General features: G+C 41.5%; 1 protein-coding gene across 1 annotated transcript in view; it reads left to right on the top strand.

The window, feature by feature from the left end:
- LOC114787812 (laminin subunit alpha-3-like) overlaps window positions 1–20,800 on the top strand; it is a 58,978-nt gene that overhangs the window by 16,721 nt on the left and 21,457 nt on the right. The window contains exons 7-41 of the mRNA XM_028975690.1: window positions 45–160; window positions 899–1,017; window positions 1,446–1,536; window positions 2,582–2,713; window positions 4,625–4,666; window positions 4,887–4,992; window positions 5,693–5,715; window positions 6,311–6,445; window positions 6,725–6,862; window positions 7,010–7,080; window positions 8,044–8,143; window positions 10,794–10,846; window positions 10,965–11,070; window positions 11,259–11,358; window positions 11,942–12,098; window positions 12,233–12,374; window positions 12,501–12,529; window positions 12,946–13,078; window positions 13,525–13,667; window positions 14,078–14,181; window positions 14,452–14,605; window positions 14,786–14,949; window positions 15,084–15,192; window positions 15,348–15,445; window positions 16,437–16,572; window positions 16,833–16,959; window positions 17,040–17,179; window positions 17,714–17,829; window positions 18,167–18,378; window positions 18,533–18,737; window positions 19,018–19,162; window positions 19,290–19,430; window positions 19,632–19,793; window positions 20,502–20,603; window positions 20,682–20,765. Coding sequence (XP_028831523.1) covers window positions 45–160; window positions 899–1,017; window positions 1,446–1,536; window positions 2,582–2,713; window positions 4,625–4,666; window positions 4,887–4,992; window positions 5,693–5,715; window positions 6,311–6,445; window positions 6,725–6,862; window positions 7,010–7,080; window positions 8,044–8,143; window positions 10,794–10,846; window positions 10,965–11,070; window positions 11,259–11,358; window positions 11,942–12,098; window positions 12,233–12,374; window positions 12,501–12,529; window positions 12,946–13,078; window positions 13,525–13,667; window positions 14,078–14,181; window positions 14,452–14,605; window positions 14,786–14,949; window positions 15,084–15,192; window positions 15,348–15,445; window positions 16,437–16,572; window positions 16,833–16,959; window positions 17,040–17,179; window positions 17,714–17,829; window positions 18,167–18,378; window positions 18,533–18,737; window positions 19,018–19,162; window positions 19,290–19,430; window positions 19,632–19,793; window positions 20,502–20,603; window positions 20,682–20,765 — 4,135 coding nt within the window. The remainder of the gene's footprint in view (window positions 1–44; window positions 161–898; window positions 1,018–1,445; window positions 1,537–2,581; window positions 2,714–4,624; window positions 4,667–4,886; window positions 4,993–5,692; window positions 5,716–6,310; window positions 6,446–6,724; window positions 6,863–7,009; window positions 7,081–8,043; window positions 8,144–10,793; window positions 10,847–10,964; window positions 11,071–11,258; window positions 11,359–11,941; window positions 12,099–12,232; window positions 12,375–12,500; window positions 12,530–12,945; window positions 13,079–13,524; window positions 13,668–14,077; window positions 14,182–14,451; window positions 14,606–14,785; window positions 14,950–15,083; window positions 15,193–15,347; window positions 15,446–16,436; window positions 16,573–16,832; window positions 16,960–17,039; window positions 17,180–17,713; window positions 17,830–18,166; window positions 18,379–18,532; window positions 18,738–19,017; window positions 19,163–19,289; window positions 19,431–19,631; window positions 19,794–20,501; window positions 20,604–20,681; window positions 20,766–20,800) is intronic.

Here is a 20,800-nt window from a genome sequence, read left to right as displayed (position 1 = left end):
TGCTCTTAAAGTAATACATTCAGACATGTTTGTGACCATTTCAGCCTGCAGTGTGATTGTCAGCATAACACATGTGGAGAATCATGTGACCGCTGTTGTCCTGGATACAACCAGAAGCCATGGCGGTCTGCTACTCCACACAATGCGAACGAGTGCCAGCGTGAGTTTCCTGTGGGTGATGAAGTTTGTGTCATGATATGATTTTAACTGGTTTATCATTCGTTAAATATTGGCACCGCAGGCTTTCCCAGCATTCTTTGCCCTCTTTTGGTGCCTCCACTAGATCCTCTCTGTTTACACTGTTCCTGATGCCCTGTTATGGTGCTGAACACAGACCCCCTCCACTGGACAGAATTAGGCTGGCCCACATCCTAATTGATCTGGGCCGCTGACATGGTTGTGTGTTGAAGGTGCTGAAACACGAACCCTCGACCACAATCAAGGCAAAGGAAATAACAGCATCTCAGCCATTTGACTGGGACCATTAGAAGCTTTAGGACGCGTACATAAAAAGCGTTTGATCCATTCATGTTAATCCTTAAGGGAAACCCTGATGGCAGTCGCTGGGTAGAGTTGATTTTAAAAGGCTACACAGGATTGGTCTGAACAGAGGGCTGCAGTTACATGCCTTGACTTGTATTTATAATGAAAGCTGTGTGTCTGAGGTTTTTGCCTCAGAAGAAATGAGATTGATCTCTTCCTCAAGCAGTTCAGAGGGAAGGTGTAACTAGAGACAAAAGAGATTGTAGATCAGGACTGAGGCAATAAAACCATTTCAAAATGGTTGTGCAGTTTTAACAGTGTTAAGACAGAGTGATATTTAATGTGTGTGTGTGTGTGTGTGTGTGTGTGTGTGTGTGTGTGTGTGTGTGTGTGTTTTTGGGGTTTTCCATACTAGCCTGCCAGTGCCATTCTCATGCCACTGATTGTTATTACGACCCAGAGGTTGAGAGAAGGAAGGCAAGTTTGAACATCTATGGCAGGTACGATGGTGGAGGCGTCTGCATCAGCTGCCAGGTATGAGTTCCTCAGCTCATTGTTGCTCTGTGTGTGTGCAGTTTATATTTGTCACTGCATATGTAATATTTTGTGTGTGTGGAAAAAATGTTCCAGTTGCATACTCAAAAAAAGGTAATGGAAATATACATAATTATTTTAAGTGACAGTTGCATTTTTAGCCATTATATGGTAAAACAGGGTTTACAAAACCCACTACACAAAAATTTAGAGCAGATTTCTTTCTGCAAATGTCTTTGGCAGGATTGATTGTTCATTTTGGATGATCATGTTTTATTCCTTTAGCTCCAGTATTCAGCTGTCCAGGGAAACCAGATGACTTCATTTTGCTGAAGGCTCAAATAAAAACCAGAACAGAGTTGCTATCAAGTGACATGCATAAAACCTCAGAGATGGATAATGTGTTCTTTTCTGTGTATGTGTTTCAGCACTACACTGCAGGGGTGAATTGTGAGGTCTGTGCAACAGGATATTACAGGCCTTATGGGGTACCTCGGGAATCCCCTACAGGATGCATTTGTAAGAGATTCTCTCCTGTCCTTGCCTCTCTCTCATTTCCTTTGCTCTCCTCTCCTCCTTTCATATTTATGACTTATTATTACACATTATTCAGTCATCAGTCACTGGTAGAAGAGATTTATCAGTTTCAGTGGCACAGACTGATATTTATGTTTATCTGATCAGATAAATCTGACATTGAACAAACTGTATCAAGGCTTGTGGTGATTCTGCAATATCAACATCCAGTGAATATGAACTGATAACAGTTTTCTGACGTGTTTTCTTCATGCATAAAAAACAAATGCATGTTTAAAGGTGATGGTGACGATCAAGACTACATATGGAGGATGATTGGCAGTAGGCAAAGGGAACTACAAAACAACATATGCAAAAAGAGGATTGCTTTATTAATTTAATAACTCAAAAATGTTCAGGTCTAGCTGTTTCATTTGCATGATTTATCACAGTAAATATATTTTTCTTCAGTTTAGTCTTGTGACTTCTGTCTAGTAACATTTTTCTATACTACTTAAACAATGGGCAGGTCTCCACAGCAACTGTCTTTATGTGACAGGAACATAAGCCGCTTAAAGTGAGCCCTCGTTCTTCAGACAGAGGCACATGCTAAATTCAGAGCCCAGTGTTTTCAGTGTTAGCATAGTGGACCCATGGCGCTCACCTCAGAAATAGCTGGCAGTTGTCCCTGGGTTTGGGAGGTGACAGAATTAATATGGAGGCTCTTAGCACCTCGAAAAGATCAAAGAAGACTCAGTTTCAATTAAGGGGGCTTAGCGTTGCATGGTGTCGACTTGAGAAAACAGAGCTGTGGGTGGTCCCTGTTACACTGTTTTAATATGAGCCTTGTTTCCTGCAGAGATATAAAATCAGCAAGTTACATAACGTTTATATTTAAGGCATTTATCCAGAGTGACTTACAATCAGTAGTCACAGGGACAGTCCCCCTGGAGCAACTCAGGGACACAGTGGTTGTACGTTGGGTTTGACATTGTGGTCATCTAGTTGTTTCCTAGATCACATCCAACAAGAATGTGTTTTCATTTAGCCTGCAGATGTGACTCCAGGACCACAGCAGGCTGTGAGATGGGCTCTGGACGATGTATATGCAAGCCCGAGTTCAGCGGAGAGCACTGCGACCATTGCGCCACTGGCTACTATGGTTACCCAGAGTGCATCAGTAAGTGCACTGAATGACAGTGTTTATAGGGAGTTCTTTTCTGTCAGAAGGGTTTTCTAAATAAAGAGCAGACCTAAACTACTCAAACCAAAAAAAGTCCTTTCCAGAATAACCCCTGGTTGATCTTTAATCAGTGGATAAATCAAATCTGCCTTATGTGTGGAAAAGGCTAACCTCTCCACTGGAAGTGCAAGACCTCATAGGAAACCGTTTAAAAATACAAAGTGATTTTGTTTTGTATATATATGGAAGTAGGAGAGACATGGATAGAACTGCAACCCTACTGCCATCCATAAACCTGTTATTTAAAGCAAAACATCAAAAGATCACTTTGGGATGCTGAGCAGATTGGAGCAATACTTATCCATCCAAACTAAAAACCTCTGGAACTCACCATTAGAATATTCCCTGAATAATCAAACCGGTGCCGTTAATGAATAAGTGAAAAAATAGAGCTCCGGATAAAATGAATAATAATTAATGTGAGTGTGAAGCTGGGATCTGTGGCATCAGGGGGTCAGGGAGGATGTGGCCACACACCCTTAATTGAGGAAGTCCCGCTGCCGTCCTCACAGGATGTGAAGTCATTCTGGGGCCACAACTGGCACCATGATGCCCCTTAGGCTACACTACAGTTACACCTGTTTTGACTACAGTAGAGCCACAGCACTGATTATATTAGATCTTAGATATATACACTGATCGACAATAACTGCCTGATATTGAGAAGGTCCCTTGTTGCCACCAAAACAGCCGTGACCTTGGGGTCAAGTCTATGCCTCAAAATCATATTTGTGTTACTCAATGTTTTCTTGAACCATTTTAAGGGTGTGGCAGGGTGCAGGGACCATTTTCGGTAGGTTCCAGTATATATATCAGGCACTCTGTGCACAGCTCTATTTTGTGGGAAGATTTGCAATGAAATGAAGTGCAGTTTAATCACGTCCTCCCCAAAGGTGACGAGTTACCACAACGCACTGGGGCCATTGCTATACCCATACTCTGTCAGGCTATGGTCACTTCTGAGAGGGCTGTGAATGGACTCATAATTACTGCTCTTTAAAGAGTATGCGGGCCTCAGGCAGCTCGGAGAGAAATTGAGTAAAAAAATATGAGGGGGAAAAAATCTTTGTCAATGACGGTGATACCCTGTCGTAACATGTAGCATTCCGTTCTGAAGAATAGCAGTGTTTGCCAAGGAAAAAGTGTATAGCGTGCCTTTTAATTTGAGTTCACATTTTCCATCCATAATCACAAGGCAGCTTTTATTTCCAAAACGCTGTGCACCTGGGGATATTTCTGAGGTGTTAATTAACAATAACTACAAGCTATAAATCTATAAACTATCAAAGAACCCTGATGACAATGTTTAGCAAACATCTGCTTCATTCCACTGCAAGCTTTATAAAAACCATCATCTCAGAGAAATGCAGCTGTACCTCTAACAACCTGAAGATTCTTTACAATAAATATTGTTGTTATTAATAATATTTTATTACTAAGAAAACAACAACTGGTATTAGGCCTCATGGCTTATTTGTTCGATTAAACAGTTGGAATATATACATTATAGCCTTAAAGCCGTTTTTAATCATTAGTTATTTTGATCCATCTAGTAATGGAGTTAAATGACTGTCTCATTAGGTGTGTTTTTCTGGTTTTTATTGGAGGTGTTGAACACATTACATTTCAAGTAACACCGCTGACACCATGGGGATGCTATAGAGCAGGGGTCACCAACCTGCACATTTTTGTGTTTATCTTCCTGATTCAGCCTCTGTACTCGTTGTCACTTAGTTTTTGAGTTGAATAAGGTGTGGTGGAACATGGAAAGATCTATGTTGGGCAGGATTGCCCAGGACCAGCGTTGGTGACCCCTGCTAAAACGATTATTTTCTCTTCTTTATCCAGGGTACCCCGTCTATCAAACAACAGTCAAGCCCACAGCAGGGGGTGAGTAATGATGATTTTTTTTTTAATTATTTGGCAAATTATTCAACCAAATATTCACATATAAAAACCTAAATGAGGTTTTAAATTAAAAACATATCATACCTATAAATAGGCAATGTTCATTTTAAATAATACAGTATTATAATATTTTATGAATTGAGTGAAATTGAAGGTCGATGAATTAAGCAGATAATATTGCTCTGTCTGTCTTTTTAACCAGAGCTGACTGACTGCCCACTGGGTTATTTTGGACCTCCCCGCTGTCAGTGTGAGTTTACACCTCCCTCAAGAAACCTCTTTTCTTCACTGCTGCTGAAACTACTTTAGTTGTCCCCCATTTCCCCTCTCTGTTTTATATCCCTACTTGTGCATGTCTTTGTGGGTCCACTTCATTCTTTATGGAGTCCGGATCTGAAGCCCTCAGCTGTGCTTTGGCTCAGCTGATGATTTAGAGCCTAAGTTTTAGTTTCAGTGCCGGTTTCCTTTGAGATGCCAGATTTATTTTGACTGAGAGGTCTTAACCCAAGCCATTAAAGCTTTAATGGGTCCTGTTTCTGTCAAGGGCCACCCATATAATTCTTTTGCCTCGCTGCTTAACCTGTCTCTAACTCTGCATTTATTCTGTTATCAAGGTACTGAGCACTGCCAGACCCTCTCTAGAGACCCCTTGTAGTTCCTTGTATTAGATACTTTTTCTCAATTTTAAGTTGTCCTCAAAACTTTGAAAGAGAAAATGAAATGGATGGAAATGTCTGAATTAGCCAAAATGCTGTAATGAATGATGGATCTGAAATATGACACAGGGATTATGTAGTGTTTCACTGGTTTAGCAAGGCAACACTGCAGAACTTTGATGCAGAGACCCTATTTTTTGTGTTTTACCTCTCTCTGCATGCAGAAAATTCCTCAATCAACCTTTAAAAAGGTGGACAAATTGACATGGTTAGAATAATGTTTCACTGTAGATTTTCATCTCTTCTAGAATTGGTTTTGGGTGAAATTGTACTGCTCTTGGTTTGTTTTTAGTCCATCAGCAGTCAGGAGAGGAAGTAGATTTAACATACATTGTCTTCTGTCTTTCACTGACCAAGCAGGAATTTCTTTTTCGTGGCCAAGGTAGTCAGATCATACACTAGCTTCCCTGTGGAGGAACAATGGAGGGGACACTAAGACAGATTGTGCAGACGTGCACATCCTTCATTCTCCAGGACAACAAAGAGAATAAATTTTTTTCATCAGTTAGCAGTTGTTCACCAACGTCAGTTGAGGCTTGAGCACTGATCCCAGATTGAGAACTGTCAGTTCCCTTACTGTCTGAGCATCACAGCTGTAGCTGTGCCAGAAGTCCGCATTGCTGAGATTTGCCAGGGGGATACCGCTCCTTCCCATCTTGCGAGGGTGAGCAGGCTGGTTCATTCCAATTCTTCCGATAAACTGTCTGGGTTACATTCACAGATATTGTTTATGTGCAAAACCAAAAAAGGGTGGAGTTGTATTACTGGATTATGATTTTTTGCATGATGTTTTGAGTGATTTCATTATAATCAGTCAATTTTATGCAGTGAAATGATATAATGACTATAGATAATAATTGATTACTTTTTTAGATATGTGCTGAGCTATTTCGTTTCTCAATGTATGCAGCATGCCGCTGTGAAGGGCAGGGCGTGGCTGACCGGGTGTGTGGTCCCAGGGGAGTGTGCCAATGCCTGGTCAACTATGCTGGGCAGCAATGTGACCAGTGTGCCACAGGTTACCATGGTTATCCCTACTGTTCTCGTAAGTTTCTTCACTCACCACATTTTTATTCAGATACTGCTGTTACTCTGCACTAGATACTTTTTTAAAGACTGTATGAGTACTGAGACAAATTACTCTGTAGCATTTTTTGAGATCAACTTGATCTTTGATATGTTTTGGAAACAGGTTTAAGACTTTAATACCACACTTGTACACTTGGGAACTTTTGTGAACCAGGATTTTACTAGTTTGGATCTGTACTCCTTGCTGCAGTTTTTGTTTTATGGCAGCTGTAAGTTCCTTCTTTCACGAATTTAGCCTGCCAGTGCTCCCCGGATGGCTCTCTGGGACCAGCATGTGACATTGAATCTGGCCAGTGTTCATGTCGGCCAGGGTTTTCAGGACTGTTCTGTGATCACTGCATTCGTCCAGATCTAAACTTCCCCTTCTGCTCAGGTAAAAGTCTCTGGCACCGATCACCATAAAACATTACCAAGTCACAATCCATAAAACAGGACCAGGGCCTGGTACCATGTTATCAAACAATCCATTAAATCACATCTATGTTGGATATATATATCATGTGTTCTATCTGTCATTTAGAATCCATTTTACCTCCAAGTCCTCAGTGCAACCCAGGAGGGTCAGAGGTTGGCATCAAAATTCGTCCTTCGGTATGTACTTGTGACCATTCGGAGGTGTAGAAGATATAATTCTGAGCTCAACATCACACCATGCCAGCCATCCTTTATATTGCATGTCTATTATGTCTAACCTTTGGTCTTGTTTGAGTGAACTATATTGTAAACAAATTGTGCTAGTTAAACAGTTACTTGAGATACTGGCCAGTCTGAACCCTTAGGTGTACAGACAGTAGATGAGAGTTGGCCACAGTTCTAACTCCTGCACGATGTTTACAAGGAAACTCTGGATGTAAAAAAAATGAACTGCAATCAAACGAGGAAAAGTCACTTCCTTTGTTTCTTCAAGAGAAAAATGAGTTCATGCAGCTGCCCTCAGGAGTGCAGTGTTTTTTTCTCTTTTATTCTTATCCCAAAGTGAGCAGTTTCATTGGCCTGGTGCCTGCCCCATTGTTATGGTTTGGTCAAATGAAGAAAAACAAGAAATTCTTTTTCTGGCATCATCAGTGCATTCATTTTAATGTGACTTTAATTACATTTGGACCCAACACCATGCAGGCCAAGAGCTCTTCAGCACACACCGCATATTCTTTCTGAGCGTATTTGTTTAAATAGTGCTGGTTACTCACTATTGTCTTATGGGGAAGAGATTCCATGTGTATTAGGGTAAAATTACTCTGGTGGAAGTGTCTGAGCCGTTTTTTTTTTTTTGGATCTCCATATTTAACAAAATGTGTGTTTTAAGTGACCAGGCAATCTGGTTGTACACAGCATTTTTACCCTGTATGTCCTGTATGATATCCCATAAAGAATTCAGAAAAGTCTAGAAATCTGAATACAAATGGAAAAAGATGCGGTTATAGAAATAATCCCCGTCCTTCAGATAAAGCATTGAAAAATGTTAACACATGATACATTTTCAAATCAGTATTAGGTTGCAGAGGGCAATGAATAAAAAAATTAATTATTATATATATTTTTATATGAATGATTTAGGCACCCTGTGTCTGTTTACCGAATGTGGAAGGGATTCGCTGTGACCGATGCAAGCCCCTCTACTGGAACCTCTCTCCTGAGAACCCTGAAGGATGCGTAGGTAGGTGTCATTATTAACAATTGTGCTGGGGGGCTACACCCTTCTCCCTTCCTTCTCCCTTCAGTGTCATGTTACCCTGTGCCATAGAGAAGACACTGGGAATTCCATCATAGGTGCCATCATAAGAGTTAGGAAAAAGACTTACAAGAACAGCTTCAACCAATTCACATATTATTGGTTTCATAAGAGATCTAAATCTGTGAACAGATTGATCCAGATTGTTTAACAAATGACTTATAAATAAATAATTTTACACTTAGTTGATCAGATTCACATACAGTATGTACCACACAAAACCAAACAACTGTCATGAGGTATGAGGGAAATGTATTCATAGATACAGGTTATAAGTAATGAAAACACATTGCATCAGATATGATGAAAGGTTGAGTGAAATTTTAGAATAAGCGATGCATGGTTTTCTATTACCCCTTAGTCAGTGCCAGTCACAGGTTCTGCCTTCCCTTTTGTCTAAACGTCTGTATAGTGTTACAGGAGGAATGTTAGCAACATGCTGCTGCCAGACAGAAATATGAAAAAGACAGGGCTTTAAAAATATTTTGTAATATTCACAAAATTCCTCTTGTTTGTTTTGATATACATACCTGAGGAGTCTTGCTTTAGGCTCTGGATTTGATGTCATGAAAAGAAAACAGCTTCAATTGCAGTTGATTGCAAATTAATTCAAAATGTATTTATACTTGTACACCCATTACAGGGAGTGCAGAATTATTAGGCAAATGAGTATTTTGTCCACATCATCCTCTTCATGCATGTTGTCTTACTCCAAGATGTATAGGCTCGAAAGCCTACTACCAATTAAGCATATTAGGTGATGTGCATCTCTGTAATGAGAAGGGGTGTGGTCTAATGACATCAACACCCTATATCAGGTGTGCATAATTATTAGGCAACTTCCTTTCCTTTGGCAAAATGGGTCAAAAGAAGGACTTGACAGGCTCAGAAAGGTCAAAAATAGTGAGATATCTTGCAGAGGGATGCAGCACTCTTAAAATTGCAAAGCTTCTGAAGCGTGATCATCGAACAATCAAGCGTTTCATTCAAAATAGTCAACAGGGTTTCAAGAAGCGTGTGGAAAAACCAAGGCGCAAAATATCTGCCCATGAACTGAGAAAAGTCAAGTGTGCAGCTGCCAAGATGCCACTTGCCACCAGTTTGGCCATATTTCAGAGCTGCAACATCACTGGAGTGCCCAAAAGCACAAGGTGTGCAATACTCAGAGACATGGCCAAGGTAAGAAAGGCTGAAAGACGACCACCACTGAACAAGACACACAAGCTGAAACGTCAAGACTGGGCCAAGAAATATCTCAAGACTGATTAATCTAAGGTTTTATGGACTGATGAAATGAGAGTGAGTCTTGATGGGCCAGATGGATGGGCCCGTGGCCGGATTGGTAAAGGGCAGAGAGCTCCAGTCCGACTCAGACGCCAGCAAGGTGGTGGTGGAGTACTGGTTTGGGCTGGTATCATCAAAGATGAGGAATCAAGGATGAGGATGGAGTCAAGCTCAACTCCCAGTCCTACTGCCAGTTTCTGGAAGACACCTTCTTTAAGCAGTGGTACAGGAAGAAGTCTGGATCCTTCAAGAAAAACATGATTTTCATGCAGGACAATGCTCCATCACACACGTCCAAGTACTCCACAGCGTGGCTGGCAAGAAAGGGTATAAAAGAAGAAAAACTAATGACATGGCCTCCTTGTTCATCTGATCTGAACCCCATTGAGAACCTGTGGTTCATCATCAAATGTGAGATTTACAAGGAGGGAAAACAGTACACCTCTCTGAACAGTGTCTGGGAGGCTGTGGTTGCTGCTGCACGCAATGTTGATGGTGAACAGATCAAAACACTGACAGACTCCATGGATGGCAGGCTTTTGAGTGTCCTTGCAAAGAAAGGTGGCTATATTGGTCGCTGATTTGTTTTTGTTTTGTTTTTGAATGTCAGAAATGTATATTTGTGAATGTGGAGATGTTCTATTGGTTTCACTGGTAAAAATAAATAATTTAAATGGGTATATATTTGTTTTTTGTTAAGTTGCCTAATAATTATGCACAGTAATAGTCACCTACACACACAGATATCACCCTAAAATAGCTAAAAATAAAAACAAACTAAAAACTACTTCCAAAAGCATTCAGCTTTGATATTAATGAGTTTTTTGGGATCATTGAGAACATGGTTGTTGTTCAATAATAAAATGATTCCTCAAAAATACAACTTGCCTAATAATTCTGTACTCCCTGTATACACTGATCACCCTCATAAATCTCTGAACAAATTACTATTGCTACATTTATTTCTCTAATTCTTACATCCTGCACCATACCCACAACACTCAATGCTCTACACATTATTGTTTGTGCCACGTTATGAATATTCTATTGTCTATATTATTAATTATATATTTTATTATCAATTATATATGTGTCGTTTTTGTGTTAACATACTTTCTGATTCTGATTCACATCTTACAATTATTATGTTGTGTTCATAGGAATGATATGTATTAAATTAATTGAACACTGCCGTGTCAACTGTACATGGTTGCAAATTGATTCCATTTAGCAACTGAGCATGTTTATTTGATAAGAATGACTGAATAGAGCTTCCTTACTGTCTCCACAGCATGTCTGTGTGACAATAAAGGCACATTGAGTGGTGTGGGGGAGTGTCACCAAGTAAGTGCAAAATTCTGTATTGAAATTCTTTGTATTTAGAGCGTTCCAAAAACATAAACAAAACCGATTAGAATCTTTATTGTAACAATGGACTGTAAGAGGTGTGGTTTTGTTTCAGGAAAGCGGTGAATGTTACTGCAAGCCCAACACTTGCACCCACTCTTGCAACACTTGCAATGAGGGCTTTTTCCAGCTCCAGAAGAAGAGCTATTTCGGCTGCCAAGGTGAGTTAGTCGACCCATGACACATGAATAGGCCCCAGACAGGTTAGCGGCAGGTGCGCCGTTTGCTTAAGGACGGGGCGGCGGGGCGATCGCTCCTTCCATGTCAACATGGTTGGCGTGCCCTGTGGTTCTCTGATAACATTTCATAGTTGTGAGATCACTGTTCCCTCACCTTCTCTCCCTGATAGGCTGCCAGTGTGATGTGGGCGGAGCCATGGGTAATGAATGCAATGGTGCGACTGGTCAGTGCCAATGCCGGAAGAACATACGGGGCCGCAGCTGCACTGAGTAAGACGGAAATTGGCCCATGTGGCATTTCTGAGCCGTTAATAGATAATCTCAATTAGAGTAACTATGCTGGTAAACTTCTGCTCCCAGCAGCAAGGGCAAATCCTTACTCGAGTGTGCTTAGGTTTGAAATTCGGCAGTTCTAAGGAAAATATGCAGAAACATGTTCAATCCAAACATTTTGAAAATGTAGTTAAACAATACTTTTTTGTAGGAAAAAACATAATTGATGTATTTAAGATTTAATATTCTTTGCAAACATTTTTTTTTGTTTCTGTTTATACCATGATTAATGTTACCAATGGAACATCTGGATATCTGGCTCTAGATTTTTTAAAAGTACTTTGAATAATAAGAAGATTTTTCAGATTGATCTGAAAAAAGAAAACACTGGCAAAAAACAAACAAACCTGCTGTCAGGTTTACTCATAGTTTAGTTTAGTTTAAAAGAGCAAACTACGGTAATGAGAAAAAACACATTAAACAAACAACAACCAGAGTTTACTCTTTCCAGTGTAAAATGATTTCAAATGCCTGGCCATAAATGGTTGTAACCTTTTATCTGATCTTTAATTCATTTAAGACCAGATAAGAACTTCTACTTTCCAAGTCTACATCACCACATATATGAAATAGAGAACGGCATCACCCCCAATGCCAGGCCAGTTCGTTTTGGATATGACCCTCAGGAATTCCCACAATTCAGTTGGAGGGGCTATGCCATCATGTCAACTGCCCAGGTAAGGGAAGAGAAACACCATGTGATTGAACACTCTTTATTGCGTATGATGTGGTGGCTGTGGTGGTTGAGCAGAGGATAGGTGACGAATCTGCTGTCTCTCTCTCCCTGAGTCCTAACACTTTCTCTTCCCAGCCAGAGGTTGTCCTCTTTCTCGCTGTGGGCTCTCCCGGTCCTAATTACATAGTAGTGCGCTATGTCACCCCCGTGCCCAGGGGCGCAGTGCGAGGGAAGATTTTGCTGGTGAACCAGTCTGGCTTTCACTCTTGTTGTGACTGTAAGTGATGTGTGTGTCCATCACTCTTCCGGCATAAACTTTCTGTTAGTCACAGTTGATACCAGATCAGCTCTGCTTGTTGTGTGCAGTAGTTGCTTGAGTCAGTGTGGTCTGGTCCTTTTTAAGTTGCTAAGATCTTTCTTCTGTCTATCTATGTACTTTGATGCTTTGCTTGTGGCTTTTATCTCTACCCAAATGCATGGCCTCCTGGACACACTGGTGCCTATCTTATGGTGATTTCACGAGGATTATGAATAAAATCTGAAATTATTTCAACCATATGACTTTCTTGCAGGGGCTATTAATAGTAAAAGTCATGAGAAAGACATTATCTAAAATGGGTCTCTGGAGTTTTTCCCAGAGTGAAGTAGAGCACGACAGCTTTATCTACATGCCCTTGAAACTTTTGCTTTAAGCAGCAGTCATGTCTTATTGCGTCTGTTCGTACCTCCTCAATAATCATCCATTAAGGTAGACAGCACTGAACTAATCTTTAACTTACAGACACAGTCACACCCACTCATTGCCCCTCTGCTAGTCAGCTCTGTGTGCGCCTCCCCTCTCTCTGCAGAATGGCGTCAGTGTGAGTGTGCATGTGGATGAAGCACTGCAGTCGCAGTTTCGCCTCCTGCTGCGATACATTAACCCCAGCCAAGCCCCTGTTAGCGGCAGCATCACCACCTCCCATCCCCGTGGAGACGGAGGTAAGGCAGGCTGGTGCCACAGTCAACACCCGCCAAATTCTGCTTCACTCATGTGTTGAGGTACAGTAAGTTTGAAAAATCTATTTTCCCAGTGTGGATTGGGTATGTTGTTAGATGTTTATCTAACCACACTCTCTCAGACTGATTCACCACAGCTAAATCCCAGCTTTCCAGCATAACTCACTTTCTTAAAATACCTTAATCCTATAAAAATAAACATTTTGCTATCCACAACTCCATTCATAGAGGGCGGATGCAAATGCGAAAATTTACTGTAAGGAGCTGAAATAATTTAGCAGATTCTGTGAGTGATCCATCCTGACCTATTTGCAGACAAAAATGAAAAGCAGATGAGTAAAGGCCCTCTAGGGATCGTGTTGTGTGACTAGTTGAGCCATGGCCAGATTGCCTTTGGATCTTGTTCCCACTGTTCCATGTTCTCACAGGGACACAGGATGGCAAAGACGTGCTCTTTCCTCCCTCCCGCTCTCCTGCCTTCCTTACTGTCCCTGGGGATGGCTTTGCCCAGCCATTCACCCTGAGTCCTGGGAGGTGGAACATACACATCAGGGCAGTGGGAGTGCTCCTGGTGAGTCTAGCTAAAGAAAAATTAAGAGATGAGAGAAATGATCTATTTGCCTGCAATCTGAATATATGCTATAATTCATATTCCTCCTTTCTATTTACTGAACTATTGTTTTGTCCATTCAAATAATGATTTATTGATCAAAACATTTGGTCATGGCCATGTATACAGTGCAGTATGTTTGTTATCACTATGCAATAATTCTTTTTAGATTTTTATCTAATCTTGGCACAATAACTAATAGGGGGAGGGGGTTCTTGTGTCGTATCATGTTCTGGGTCCCGGGTGCCACAGCACTTTAATATTTGAAAGCTGAAATTAAAACTAGGACACCACTTGAGAGTCAGACAGAGAGTCAAACATAGGACTGGACATTTGTCATTATATATGTGACTGGGATTCTTGTATTGCAGGACTACTTGGTGCTGCTGCCATGTGACTACTATGAGGCACCTATATTGCAGGAGAGGGTCACAGAACCGTGCACTTACATCCCTACAGCTAACCAAGAGGAGAAGTGAGCTTTGTGCTTTGTCACAACATTTTCTCCACAGTCTTAATTTCTAATCAAACTAAATTCTGAACGTCTCACTTTCCAGTTGTGCCTGCATTAAGACTGTAATGTGTCCTGATGCATGTTTGCTTGATAAAATGTACTGCAACCCAAAATTATGATCCTGAATGTATGAATTTAAATTTGTGAATTTAATGGCCTTAATTAGGAACCAGTGCAGTGCCTCTTTGAACATTGCTGCCCGTGATGTTAATGTGTGTGTGTGGGCTGCAGCTGTCTGCTGTACAAGCATGTGCCGATGGACAGATTCCCCTCAGCGCTGGCCTCTCAGGGACTGGTGTACAGACCGGATGGCAGCATGAGACAGCCACAGATTCACAGGCCCACCGCAGACCACCCTGAGATGGTGTCTATAAATGGGGGGCAGGTGGGTCAGTCACTTTAGTGATTTTAGAAGCAGCACAGCTTTATGAAAGCACAAGAGCATGCCTCGGGAGGTTTGTTATTGTGAAGCATCTTCACAATATAGAGGTCACAATACAATACTGTGGTGTCCCGCTGTACACTGATGTTTTTTGTTGATGTGCATGCATATTTTTAATTCAAGGCTCAGCTCCAACTAACTCTCCATATCCCTCGACCTGGGATGTATACAGTGGTGTTGGAATATGGCAGTGAAGCTGATGCACTGCAGACTGTTAGTCTGCTCGTCAGAGACCAGTCAACACAACAGCATCATGCATTGGCCAACATCTTCTCTTGTGCTTATAGGTGCGTATGTCAGAGAGAAAAACTGATCTGATATTGAGACCACTTTGCTTGTTAGTGGTATAGGTACCATGGACTAATATACATGTAGAAATATACATATAGTTGTCTAATGAGTTATAGTTCTGTCCATACAGTTTCCTGTGTCGCAGTGTTGCTGTTGATGAAAGCAATAGGGTGGCCAAGCTTCACATGTCCCATAAAGCTGAGCTTTTACTGCAGTCAAGTGGTGGATCTTTTCTCCTGGTGAGTGGTATGGTTCATATAACACCAATTTCATGTGTTTATACCATGCAATCATTGCATTAATTCAATTATAGAAGTATTTTTTTATTACTTAAGTGCATGGTAATACCTGCGGTGCTGAGGACGTAAACATGGTATGTCATTGCTCTCTGCAGTATAAAGTATTTGCGGTACCATTTGAAGACTTCTCTATGGAGTACGTCAATCCCAAAATGCTGTGTGTCTCAGTTCATAGCCGTTTCACAGAGGACAGGTGGGCTCTCACTCAATGCACTAATCCACACTTATTCGTTCAGATTTTGAAAGAGTGACATGCAGTGTTTCCAGAATTTTATTTATGAGCTCCTCATAAAGTCAATACGCACTCAACCACCTGTCTATATTGTAGTCTTGAGTCCTTTTTTCACTAGATGAAATATGTGATTATGCCGTGTAAACTGTGTGATGAAAGAGTGGGTAATAAGAAGACTTGTTTGGATATTGAGTGTATTGCGTATATTAGTGTTGCAATTCAGTGGTCGTCAATATTATTTATAATAAAGATAGAAACCCACACACTATTTGTGATCTATTTAAAGAATTACTTATAAATCATCAGGTGGAATGCAATCACACACAAAAAAGACACACAGACACAAATCTAAAAACGGTCATGCTGCTTAAGCGCATAATCAAGCAAAAGCTCACTGCCTTATAAGGCCTCCGCACCCACATCTGCCAGCAGACGAGTGTGTGCACACACACTTCACCTGGAGATCTGGGTCTCAGGATGGTTAGCCGAAGTAGCTGGGGGTTGAAAATTTTTGTCTGACTTTCATAGACAAGATTATGGGCTCTTTATTCATGGGTCATAACCTGTGTCTGTTCAATGGTGAGATCTGTAATGGAAAGTGACGTTACCCTGAGTGTAGCTCTGCCGAAAAACTGGAATAAACAAAATAGCCTGAAACTATAACATTTGGACTGACTTTTGTCTACTATGCCCAACAACATTTTATTTAAATAGGACAGTTATGTCTATAATTTGGAGATGTGTCTGTATCCTTTTATTTGAATATGTGTGTGCAGCATTCCTCATTTTGGAAAGAATCTTAGGCGTGAGTGTGTCATCATTCACTTGACATTTACATAAAGCTGAGATTTTATGCAACATCACATCTCTAGATATTACAGTCACCGGTGTTAGATAAAGTCTCAGGTTGAACAGAGGTAAACATGCCAGCTGCTCTCTTTTATTTCCGCAGTGAGGCCTGTGTTCAGAGTTCATTCCTCATCCCTACCACTACAGTGATGCTGAACCCTCCACACACTCCTCCTCAGCCATCTGGACCCTTGACCACTGCCCCTCGTGGTGAGGGCACTCTGCTTAAATCCCCACAGGTACACAGCAAAGCTCTGTACCTACTGTCCAATTTATTTCCCAGTCTCCCAGTATGTCCAAGGTTCTCACAAATACATGTGAGGCCTGTGTTCGGTGTCTTGCGTATTACTAATACACTGCACCTCTGTGTTCAAAATATGAGGTGATATGTGATTTGCTCTGGAAAAAAAACATGACAGAGAAAGCAATGTGATTTTATATGTTTGTGTAAAACACCTGAGGTGTACCTATTTGAGCTGTGGGCTATAATGGATTTCAGACTGAGGTGAGCTTGAGTGGGCGTGTACCTGAGCCCGGCCGCTACGTAGTTGTGATGCACTCCAGGCAGCCTGAACACACTGAGGTACCTGTAGAGGTCCAGTTAGATGCTGGGAGGACATGGACAGGTCAGTGTGTGTGTGTGTATGTGAATATTTAAATGTGAGTCTTGGAGAGCGTCACCAATATGTCATGTTTTCTGTTACAGGCTTCGCAAATGCCACCTTCTGCCCTGCTGTCTCCGGTTGCAGGAACCTAATGGTGACAGACAGACGCATCTCCCTGGACCTTACCCAAAGGGAGGTCACACTCAGCCTGAGAATTCCACCAAAGAACACCCTCATTCTGGTGAGGGCTTTGTGTTTAGTTTAGTGTCATAGTCAAACAATAAGCAATGGTACACAGTTTAAAAATTTGACATTTGTACAATGGTACACAGTAAAAATATTGACATTTGTTTGCAATTATGTTACCTCAATTGCACTGTATTATTAATTTATTGCCCCTTTATAATTTTAACACTTGCTGCCATCATTCCAAAATAATGCCTATTTTATTGCTGAAACTATGTGCAGTCGTGTTTAAATCAATCAAATTGCTAATTTCTGGTATGACTGTAAGTCCATTGGTTGCTACCCCATGACGGGTATTATGGCTGATCTCTCTGTTGTTTCGGGTAAATAACTTCATGCTGATCTGTAGTATTCAGCTAGTCTGGTGCAAATTCCAGAGTCCCAGGTGAGTACACTGCGCCTTTGTGCCTCTTGTTCAGGTGCTAACAAGGCAGTGAAACGGAAGAACGATCTGTCTGTTCTCAGGGAAATAGTTTTCAGTAAATAATTGTTTCCTTGTTAAAGTTTGCTTTATTTCTCAACTCCTTAGAACCATATCTTACTAGTACCAGATCATCTTTACTCTCCTGACCTGTTGAAAGAATTGCCCTTGGATAAGTCAACGGATTTCATCAGACAGTGTGGCGAAGAAGGCTTTCATATCAAGTATGTACACATCAGCCTGGAAGATTACCCCCATCCTGACTTGTATCCACTCCATCTGCTTTTAATGTTCAAGCTGATGGGACGTCTTTTGGTGATTTTGTGATAAAACCAGCTTTTTTTATCATGTGAAAAGTCTACCCCCTGGTGCTCACAGGAAATATGCATCAACCTGACTTCAGTCTCTTAAATAATAAAGTGCACGTTGGTTTGTCACCAAATAATTAAAAACATCAATGCATTAGAATCTTTTCTAATGCAATAAAACTTTTTAATGTCAAAGGAGAGGGTCAGTCACGTGCTCATCATGTGTTTTATGGCATGGCGTCTCTTCTTCCAGCCCCAGAACTTCTTCACCCTTCTGTCGAGATGCTGCCCGTTCACTAGTGGCCAAATACCACAACGGTGCACTTCCTTGCTCTTGTGACAAGGAAGGGGCTATAAGCTCCTCCTGTGAGCCTCTGGGCGGGCAGTGCCCCTGCAGACCACATATCATTGGTCGACAGTGCACCCGCTGTGCCACGGGGTACTATGGCTTCCCTTATTGCCGGCGTGAGTATCGCAGTCTTATTTATTGTTTTTTTTTTTTTTTTCTTAATACATTGCAATTGCATTGCAAGGTTTTCATCATTCGTCATTTAGAAATGGGAAAAGTGTGAGATTGGAGACCAGTTAACTGATCCCAGTATGTTTTGTCCCACTGCAGCGTGTCAGTGTGGCAGACGTTTGTGTGATGAAGTGACAGGAGAGTGCATCTGTCCTCCGCAAACTGTGCGGCCAGCATGTGACGTGTGTGAGAGTCAGACGTTCAGCTACCACCCCCTGCTGGGCTGTGAAGGGTGTGACTGCTCCCCTACAGGAGTAAAGGTCAGCGCCGGAGGACACTGTGACTCCGTCACTGGCCAGTGCACGTAAGCCATGTTCATACATTAACACACTAACACATACACAAACACAGCATGAACTGGGATGCATTCACCTGTTGGTATCGAGTTAGAAATGCTGCCACATTTTGTTGCGTGTGTATGAATATGCCCATACACACATTCCGGACATCTATTAAAAATGTGTTTTTTATGTACTTAAATACTTGCATATGCTCACAAACATTTCATTGTATAAAAGCCAACTTTCATCTTTTATTTAGAATTGTGCTGTTTTAACCACTCTGTGTGAATGTGTGTGAAACAGGTGTAAGCCAAGGATTGCTGGTCGTCAGTGTGATCGCTGTAATGCAGGGTTCCATCGTTTTCCAGAGTGTTTGCCATGCAACTGCAATGCCGGAGGGGTCCTGCCTGAAGTGTGTGACCCTGACAGCGGACAGTGTCTCTGCAAGGTGTGAAAACACCACTGACTCAGTGGATGAGAGACTCAACCCCATTCCACACTCCATTTCAAGGTCATAGTTTATATGCCTTGATCCATGGTTTAGTGGCATTGAATGTGTTTGTGGCTTTTCGTAGAGGAATGTGGTGGGGGAACGCTGTGATGTATGCCGAAAAGGCTCCTTCACCTTTGACCCTAACAGTGCCACAGGCTGCACTGAGTGCTACTGCTTTGGGGCCACAGATCAGTGTGACACATCCAACAAACGCAGAGGAAAGGTGTGTGCTTCAATGCAATACGTTTCTTAAGTATGTTCATAATTTAGTTGATTGAATTAAATATTTAGAAATTAATTGCAGCAATTAATGTATTAATTTTGACTGTCCTACATTTTACACATAATGTTAAAAGCTGCTTTGTGTATGTTAATTAATCCAATTGTTAAGCGTTCTTCATGATTATGTTCTGCACCTCTACAGTTTGTGGACATGCGTGACTGGCATCTGCAGAAAAATGACCTGGAACAGGTTGCCTCTGTCCTAAACCCTGCCAGCAACACAGTGGTGGCTGATGTTCAGGAACTGTCCCATTCTGTAAAGGTTCTTCACTGGGTGGCGCCAAAGTCTTATCTTGGAGATCGGGTTTGTGCCCTCTGAACTGTTTTATGGAATTTGAGGCAGTAGTCCTAAATGTAAATCCCCAACTCAACCCCAATTTCAATTCAATTCAAAGAACTTTATTTGTACCCGAGGGGCAATTTGGTGGAGAGACGCACACATAGACATTAGACACACATTAGACATTAGACACATTAGACACACACATAGACATTAGACATTAAGAAGCAGTTGAAAACCCTCTTATTCAAGAAGTATTTCAGACAAATCTTACACACTGCACAAAATAATACAATCTCCGAACATGCTCTTTGCTGACAAGTTAGGCCTTATCAGCGCTCTTAGTTTTTGTAAACTCAAAATCTATAGAAATCGAATGAGAATTCCTGATGTCTTCCTCCTGTAAGTCGCTTTGGATAAAAGCGTCTGCAAAATAAAGTAAAGTAAAGACACAAGAGATAACGCACATTAGGGGCAGCGGTGGCCTAGCGGGTAAGGAAGCAGAGGTTCCCGGTCTGAATCCCGCACCACCAAGGTGCCACTGAGCAAACACATCTGCTCCCCGGGCACCTTCCATGGCTGCCCACTGCTCACTGTGGGTGATGGTTAAAAAGCAGAGGACACATTTTGTTGTGTCACTGTGTGCTGTGCTGCAGTTTTTCATAATCACTACACCTTACAACATAAAAACAAACTAAAACAATTCTTGCATTCTCATTGTGTCCACAACAGATTTCCTCATATGGTGGCTTTCTGACCTACCAGATCAAGTCCTTTGGCCTTCCCAGTGAGGGAATGTATCCTCTGGACAAACAGCCAGACCTCCTCCTTAGCGTGGGTATTCACTCGTTTATGCCTGATCACAGGCAGAGCTGTTAGGATTTCTTATTCTTCTCTCTTTTTGTCCAACAGGGCCAGGAAATGACTCTGGTCCATTCGGACCCACAATTCCCATCCCCAGACCGGCTTTATTATGGCAGAGTCCAGCTGGTTGAGGTACTTAAAGAACCATTTTAAACACAGAACCTACA

Source organism: Denticeps clupeoides, chromosome 4 (genome assembly GCF_900700375.1).
Source record: "Denticeps clupeoides chromosome 4, fDenClu1.1, whole genome shotgun sequence".
Lineage (NCBI taxonomy): Eukaryota > Metazoa > Chordata > Actinopteri > Clupeiformes > Denticipitidae > Denticeps > Denticeps clupeoides.
Note: the sequence above shows the minus strand (reverse complement) of the source record. Positions and strands in the feature narration are given on the sequence as shown.